The sequence below is a fragment of the Empidonax traillii genome, unplaced genomic scaffold (genome assembly GCF_003031625.1).
Source record: "Empidonax traillii isolate 1590-97213 ecotype Southwest subspecies unplaced genomic scaffold, ASM303162v1 scaffold1701:size72210, whole genome shotgun sequence".
NCBI classification, from domain to species: Eukaryota; Metazoa; Chordata; class Aves; order Passeriformes; family Tyrannidae; genus Empidonax; species Empidonax traillii.
In genome coordinates, this window is record NW_020956894.1 from 55,297 (window position 1) to 64,029 (window position 8,733).

Genomic DNA, 8,733 nt, shown 5'->3' on the forward strand with positions numbered 1-8,733 from the left:
CCACCTCTGTTAACACCACAGCCATGGAGTAAAACAACCCTTCCCCTTCTCCCTGCTCCTGATACTGTTCCTCCACCCAAAGCAAGCTTTAATTAGACCTCCCTGTTTTAACTACATCATGCACCGAAATGAGGTCATTGCTACACTCTGGCAAATGAGGGTGATCTGTGTGGTCCTCCAGCTGTGCACGGTGCTTTTCTCCACCAAACTTTTCCCGTTCGCTGTGAGAGGAATTTTGTAGCCTGATATTTTTTTCTTTCTATTCCTGTATCTTAAGAAAACATTGGAAGAGTTTGATGTTGGACGTCACCAGATGAAGGACAGAGAAGCTGTATTGGACAAAACCATTTGTTGAATTCATTGTGCACGATCCTTCAAGATCAGACTCAATTTTTGGGGAATACAGCACATAAGATAATTTTGCACCACCTTTGTGGTGAGCTAAAGGCATGGATTTTTCTGTCCATCTTTATTCCTGTTAGTTTACCATTTTGAAACAAGACAGTAGATTAGTAATAGCCCAATAGAGGAACCCAAATTTGTGTTGAATGTGTACAAACATTTGGTATTTGTTAGCAGAGAGTGTTTTGTTTATCACCAAATTTAATGAGGAAAAAGTGTAACTGGCTTAAAAATGTGTTACCAGACTCAATTCTCTTTCTTGGGTGGTTTTTTTACATGCTGATTCACACACAAAATAATTAGGAGAAACACATTTCCTACTGCCCTATTCTGTTCTGTCTTACCTCCAGGAAAATAAAGATCCACTTCAGAGAGCTCTGTGGATCTGCAGCCAGTCAATAGGATCATATATCAAGGAGTAAAAAAAAAAAATCAAAAATCCAAGAAAGACATGGATATGAAAAGAAATACATAAATCTAGTATTAAATATTAACCCCCCCCCCAGGTGTGAAATACCTAAGAGAACCTAATTAGAGAGTCTTGGACACTGACACTGGGTCAGATGTGCTGAGTAGGATCCAGGGCAGTGCATCAGCTGTCCCTTAGTTTACACCCAAGATTACTGGAAGGACAAAGGATGTAGGTGCTCACTCTTTTCCCTGAGGTCAAAATTAGATTTCCACCTGTGTCATAACAGCGTTGTGGGCACCCCCTGTTCCCTCTGCTCCTTGCTCTGAGGTCCAATAGAGGTGGTTGTTTTGTGCCCCCACAGGTGGGTGTAACATCAGTTTTGGCTGAGGGCAAATTTAACCCACTATAGCTTTTAGTTTACCAAGAAAAGCCTTTAATTGTCAGCACTAAAATATTTTGTTTGTGCAGGTCTTAATGTGAGATGGTCAACTCTGTTTTTCTCAAAGTTCTTTTATTGTTGTATACTACGAGAAAGACAATTTGTGGGAAGGCTGACAAGGGTAAAGAAAACAATAACAGCGTTGCACTACTAAGAAACAGTTAATAAGCCCAGGTATTATAGGAGTCATAATATTTTGTAAGCAGATGAAGCTGAAGGATTGGGATATTAACCTAAAAATAGGCTACCTGTAAGAAATACAGTTAACCAATAACATCAATACTTTACTACAGTGCTTTTCACTAGTATCTCTTTAAGTGTTTCACAAAGTAGGCATCATTATTCCACTTCAAATGTGACACAACTTCTACGTGTCATGGAGCAGAGCAGCAGCAAAATTGGTCTCCTGAGTGCTAATCCTGAGCTTGGTCCAGTTGCAGTGCCGTGATCCCCTTCTGCCATCTACAGCACAGAGCTCTCATCTAAGCCAAATTCACTCGTAGAACCCCGGGAAACAACCCACCACACAAAGGTCTCTGCAGCGTATGCCTGTCCTTGTACTCAGAAGTGGCTTTTACTCTGATTCCAGGTGTGCTTTGAGGAGGGAACACCCCGGGGAAATTCCATAATATCCGACAAATCCACCCCTGCCCGTGGAGTTTGCATGGAACGGATGTGGATAACGTGAAGCAGATGCAGCACAGCATGTACAGAGCAGAGGCCCCTCCTGACTGCTGGGCTAGGCCACCCAAACACCTGGGCAGAGAAAGTCAGCAGAAAAGGAAAGAAGGGGTTTTCAGGGCAAAGAGAGTGTCTGCTGTCTGTTCTTCACACACCTTCCAAAAAAAGACACAGCAGGGACAAGGGAGAAGTCCCAGAAGTGAGACAAGAGATCTCTGAAACCACTGAGAACATACAGATGTATTCAGAAAATGGGGAAATCAGAAAGCAAGTGGGGTCTCCAGGCATTAACTCATGCCCTTATTCATCTCTGACATGCACTGGATAATCTGAAGAATCAACTGGACTCTGCTCCCTCGTCAGCACTGCTGGGCCCAGGGAGCTTTCAAAGGATGGTTCTCTAACTAACCAGACAGGCACTTTGGTGTCCTGATTATCTTGCTCCAGCCAGAGAGCAGGGTGACATCAGTATTTCCATGAGGAGCCCAAGGGTGCAGGGTTTTGTGGAAACTGAGGGATGCCATTCACACCTGCCAGCCTTTCAGGTCAGCATTTGCTGTTCCCAATGGGGGAGAGCTGAAAGATGCCAGAAACGCCCAGCATAATAAATCCTCACACATCTCAGGTGATCAGTAGCCCTGAGGCTGCTTTTGGATGTTGGGCTCTAAGTTCCCTGGGATTCAAACACAGTGATATAGCCCTTAATCAGCATTATGATGTTCCAAATTGCTGTAAAAATCAAATTCAGTTCCCTCTAAATTGCGCATTTAACCTAGTTAACTTGTAATTGGAGCTGTAACAAGTCGGATATTTCCACTATCTTACTGCTTTTTTTATGATTACCTCACCATCAGACATAAGTACATCTGGTCAACCAGCACTGCTGAAGCAGGAAAATATTCCCTTACAAATGGAAAGTGGATACCACAAAGCTCTGCTTTATCTCTCCTAAAATCAGGGTGTAATAACACTTCTCCTGATTTACAGTCCTTTTTCTTAGCATTAATTCATCTTTTTTCCTTTAGCCCAAGCTCAGAATTTGTTATGAAGTCACTTCCCAGGGACATTTATGTTACTGTACAGAACTGTTAAGGGTCGAGCCCCCACAGCAGGAGGGTCTGACGTGGGTGAAGAACAAGGTGTTGAGGCAGTCTGGGCTCCTCAGGAAAGGCTGTGGTGAGACTGTCGGGCATGATGAGGGTGGACAGAGCAGCGGTGGGTAGGAAGTTTGGGGGTGGGAGGTGGAGGCTGCCTGCTGCTGTGGTTCCCAGCTAGCAGTGGAGATGAGTGTTATAAGTTAGTTTAAGAATTTAGACAACTCAATTCCAATTAAAAATTGTTAAATTTATTAAGCAAGCGATAGTAAAGCAAACAGCGCTGGGTGGTGTGGGGGCAAGTGCCCTGCCCGAGACACACACACATTGTTTGAAAACTGCGCTTTTTGTACCCTCTCGATATCAGTTGTTGAATATTCATTCATTGTCTGTTTGTTGCCTTAAAAGGCAACTTTCCTGCTTTGGAGGTGGGTGTTACCCCCTGGCTGGTTGTAACTTATCTCCCCTGGGCTCGTACAGGGGGGTCTTGCATCATCCCCACATTGTAAGGGATGGAGGGCCTTTCTCTGTATCCACATGGCACAGAGAAATGCAATTTTATTTATAATTTGTTCCCTGTTCCCGGCCGCAAAAGATTCCCTGGTGTTAGGTCCAGACAGGACCCTTCACCTTACAGACTCCACGGTACGCTTAAAAGTTAGTAAATATACAGAAATAGTTTTTTTGTTTTAATTTAATTTTATTAATTTTAATTTTATTACATTTAATTTTAATTTAATTTTATTTTAATTTGCTTGGAATAAAACCGGTGCCTTTACTTATCACAATGAGCACGGTTAATTCTTCGCGCACCCGCATTACCAGGTGCTACAACTACCTAAAAAGGCTCTGCTCCCGGGCAGCGTGTGGCAGGACAAGGAGACGGTTCCAGCTGGGCACCAGGGCCGTCCCGGCGGTGTGCGCTGCCAGGTTACTCCAGGTGCCGCCCCCCCCCCCCCCCCCCAGCCCAATTAACACCCTCATTAATTACCCTCCTTCCCCCGTGTCCCCGCCCCGCGCATGCGCCGCGCGGCCCGGCCCGCCCCGGGGGGGAGGCACAAGATGGCGGCGGCGACGCGCTGGGCCCGCGGGCTGCGGGTGCCAAGGGCAGGTGGGTGCCAAGGGCAGGGGGTGTCAGGGCCGGCCGCCGCTCCCCACGGGCTGTGGGTGCCAAGGGCAAGGGGGGTGGCAGTGCCCGGCACCGCTCCTCACGGGCTGTGGGTGCCAAGGGCAGGGGGGGTGTCAGCGCCGGGCACTCCTTTTGCCGTCTCTTAGGTGACGCTGACCTTCTGGCCACGGCCTGTAGTAGTGTCCGTCTGCCGGTGCTAAATTCAAAGCTGTGTTTTGTGGGCCTTTTGCGGCCAGAGCAGGGCCGGGTTTTGTTTAGGTGGGTTCCGCGCACGCTCCTCTGCCGGGGGGAGTGGGAGGTGAGGGACGGGTTTTGTGGGGATGGTGAAGGCGAGGAGGGAATTTAAGAAGCTTTTGATGGGAGCTAGGCGTTTTTGTTATGTGTTTTCCAAAGATACTACGTCTCCGGGCACTTAAGTGCCCGGAGACGTAGTATCTTTGGAAAACCTTTAGCAAGAAAAGTGCATATAAACAAACATTGGGGAGAGTGGCTCGTCAAGCTTTCCCTTCGCCACTTCAGCATATCACATAGCGTCTGTTTGCTTGCTTGCTTGTTTGTTTGTTTTGCATACTTGAAGGAATCCTGCTGGTTATAAAGAACCCAGGCGCTTTTCTGTGAGTTTGCATTTCCTAAGAAATAAGTTAGGTTACAAACCCCTTGTTACCAGAACACCACGAGGTAACGAGATCCCTCAGTGGGATCCTTTACGCTTGTACCCAAGGTAAAGGATGCTGGGAGTGTCTTTTCCTTTTTTTTTTTTTTTTCCATAGTCAGTCTCAAGGTCTCTGTTTCAGTAATGGAAAGGCCCTGCATATCTGCCCCTTAAAGGCAGAATCCATGCCCAGTTTAAGCTTGGGCCTATTTTGTAGTAAAGGTGCTTTTTAGGAAGTCATGTATCTACTTGAAGCAGGTATAACACAAAATATCTTGTTTTGTTCTGTTTCTATCAACCGGTTATGGAGCACAGTTTTTAGGCATAGTATACCAGTTTGAGAAGTGCGAGTGTATATATGTGTTATTGGTTTATAAACTGTCTGTCAGGACAAAATTGGAGATGTGGTGTCTTCCTCCAGCATGTGGGGTATGGAGAGGCAAACCTCCTCGGGACACTGAGATCGTGTTGGATTTTCTGATTTGAATTCTGTTCAGCTGATGTAAGGATGTAATTCACATCCACAGCATAAGTGTCACACCCCCTCTGTTCTGTGTTGCAGGGCCTGGAGTCTCTGTCCTGGCTGGAGCTCCCTCCGTGCTGCAGCAGCACCGCCAGGTCCATCACGCCGTGATCCCCCATGGCAGGAGCGGCCGATCCTCCGTCAGCGGCATCGTGGCCACCGTCTTTGGGGCCACAGGCTTCCTGGGGAGATACGTGGTCAACCGCTTAGGTGATGTGCTGGGAGTGCTAATTAAAGCAAAAAAAAAAAAACCAAAACGCATCAAAGCTGTTTAAGGAAAGTGATTTTCCTGCAGGGTGCTCCAGAAACCTCTGGCATTTTGGGTCTCGCAGGGTGTTCTGCGCGATGATTTCGTGGTGTTCGGTCTCCTGAAATGCTCGAACGTGGCAATCAGTAAAATTTGGTTTATGGTTTTAATCTAGGAAACTTCACAGCTTTTTGAAGATTAGGGTCATTAAAATAAGCCATATTCCTTCAAGTAGTGCTTTTCAGGCTGTAGACCGAAAATCTGAGGGTACAGCACGTATTTGATTCTTCTGGTTTTAGCCTTATTAGGGCATTTTACTAAAATATTTGCAGGAATGTGGTTAGAATTCTTTAAAATTGCCCTTTTGTATTTTAAGTTTCAGAAAATAACCAAATAACCTTTGCTTTTTTTTTTACCTCCCTTCCATGCAACTTAAAAAATATAAATATCTTTACATGTGTTGCATTTTTAGGTATTTTTTAAACTGTGTTTATAGGACACACCGTGGTTGTTTTTTGTTATTGTTTCTTAGCAAGCTTCTGTATTTTGTCTTAAAAGCCTAAATACTCAAACCTTTTTTAAGAATTCCAGTTAGGTAGGTTCAAAAACTCACTTGTGTTCTACTTTTGCAGACAAGTCTCCAAGATACCTACATCTATAATGTTGTGCTTTAATGCCAAGGGTTAAAAAAAAGCAGCTTTGTTTATTTAGAAGTTCATCTACTTAAAGTGATGTGTTTGCCTGAGATAAATGAAACTTTTCCGTGTTTTTTTTGGGCCCTTAGGTCGCATCGGCTCTCAGGTGATCATCCCCTACCGCTGTGATCAGTATGACCTCATGTACCTGCGGCCCATGGGGGACCTGGGGCAGCTCCTCTTCTTTGTAAGTCCCTTGCTCCGGCTTTGGATCAAGCACAAGCCCATTGCTGCACAAAGCAATCTGTTCATCGTTCCCAGAGACACAAGTCCGAGTGGGAATGGTGTGAAAGAGCTGGCTCTGATGGTGCCTGTTTACACGTTATTTCATCCTTTTCCTGTCTGATGCTCTGGTTGCAGGAGTGGGACTGCAGGGACAAGGACTCCATCCGAAGGGCTGTGGAACACAGCAACGTGGTCATTAATCTTGTTGGAAAGGAGTGGGAAACAAGGTAATTTTCGTCCCCCCTTTTTTTTCTTTTTTCCCCTGTATAGATGGATTTGCACCAGGTATTGGAAGTTGTAGCCATGTTTTTACAGCATGTGTGTGCAGTGGTGCTGCCACTGTTCTTGGCTTCTACAAAAAGACAAAGCCAGAATCGTGCAGATAAAATTTCTTCTGTTTCTTTTAAATGATTACCTAGAATCCTGCTTATGATGTACTCTGGAAAACGGCATTCTTTCCATAACTTTCCAGCTTCGCTTCTGTCAGGAAGGTCAATGTGCTGCTTTCCTGCACCTCACAGATATTCCCTGAGTGCCTTCCTACAGATGACACAGGCTCACCAGTTTCTTATATTTACATTCCATTTATATTTACATTCCATTTGCATGACATTTTATATTTACATTGTATTTATATTTGCGTTATGAATGTCATATAAATATAATGTAAATTTAAATAGAAATAGATTTACATTATATTAACTGCATACTTACATAACACTATATTTACAGTATATTTACACTTACACTGTACCTTTACACTGTATTTACACTATGTTTACATTTACACTGTATTTACATTATTACAGAAGTGAGATTTTTGTCCTTTCACTTGGGCATGGTGATGAGCTGTACCCTACTAGACTAAGCCACGATCAAGCTCTTCCTGCCCTCTGGAAATGTTAACAAACAGGAATAGCTGATGGAGACTCTCTAGGATTATGATTAAGAACATCATTCCTTGATAGAATTTTGGCACAGGCAAGATTAGCTACAGAAGCATTTTTTTAATGATAATTTCTAAGACTAGTTTCTGTTTGAAATCCATTAAACATTCCCATATTCTTTTAAAATTAAGAATACCTGTAGTAACCTCATTTGTGTGTGTGCATGCAATTATGTCTACTTTATTTCAAACCTTGTGCAGAACTGCCAGACAAAAACTTAATTGTATGATTTGCCTTTATAAGGTAAGTAATTTTGCTGCCCTGGTAAACAGAAACAAATGCAGATCTCAGTTTCACCTGTGTTTGCAAATCTAATGCCCCTGCTGCTCTCTCTTTTTTTTTTTTTTTTTTTTTTAATCCACAGCCATTTGATGTTCAAATTGCAAAATCAGTAGGGAAATTGTATCAGTAGATCAGAATTTGTAGTCTCAAATGGGGTAACTATTTTTCCTGGAATAGAGATCATCAAAACAGAAGAAATTTCTTTGTAATATGGGAGTGAGGGAAGAAAAAGTCTGTACAGTTGGACAGTGTAATCTCTGTCTATCTCTGATACATATTTCATGGCTACTTCCCCCCTTAAAATTACTGGACTTGTGTAAAAAAATATGGTTTATGTAAAGGAGGGTTTCTTTTTTACTGAAAGGAAGTGTGAGGACAACACCACAAAGTTTCATTTTAGTTGAAAACCTCCCAAACCTTCTCCTCGGGACAGTTTCAACAGATTCAAACAGAACAAGTTAAAGACTTTTGGACATTACACATCTTAACCACTGTGTTGCACAAATGTTTTTACCACATATTTTACACCTGTTGGTGTCAGTGGTGGCGCTGAAACCCCAAGATAAAGTTCTGTGGTCTGTTAAACACAAGGTCAGGCTAACCACTGTAATCATCCCAAAGTCTGTGAAAAACTTGGGCAGGAAGAAAAAAAAAAAAAAAGATCAGATTTAGAGATCAGTCAAAAAAAAAAAAAAAAAGGAAAGCCTGCCACAAAATACTTTCCTTCCTGCCTCGTATTCATGTGCAGACTCATCTGTGTGTGCCATGTTGTTTGAAACTCCATAGTTACAGGAGGGATGTTGTTTGTTCTTGTTGTGTGTTTCTAAATCTATTTTTGTGAGTAGAACAGGAGTGATGGTTCCCAGGATCAGATTAGTTATTGAAGGGTCAAAAATAACCTCTTATTTTGAAGGCTTTCTTTGGACTCCAGTGGGATCTGAAATGCTGTGGGAGTAGATAAGGACAGAGAGAGAGTTTGGATGTTTGTTACCCAAGGCAAATGGG

At 43.4% G+C, this 8,733-nt stretch overlaps 1 protein-coding gene across 1 annotated transcript in view; it reads left to right on the forward strand.

The window, feature by feature from the left end:
* Positions 1–4,045: 4,045 nt before the first annotated feature.
* NDUFA9 (NADH:ubiquinone oxidoreductase subunit A9) overlaps positions 4,046–8,733 on the forward strand; it is a 12,642-nt gene continuing 7,954 nt past the window's right edge. The window contains exons 1-4 of the mRNA XM_027908412.1: positions 4,046–4,139; positions 5,372–5,542; positions 6,364–6,461; positions 6,635–6,726. Of these exons, the coding sequence (XP_027764213.1) occupies positions 4,049–4,139; positions 5,372–5,542; positions 6,364–6,461; positions 6,635–6,726 (452 nt within the window). The 5' untranslated portion in view covers positions 4,046–4,048. The remainder of the gene's footprint in view (positions 4,140–5,371; positions 5,543–6,363; positions 6,462–6,634; positions 6,727–8,733) is intronic.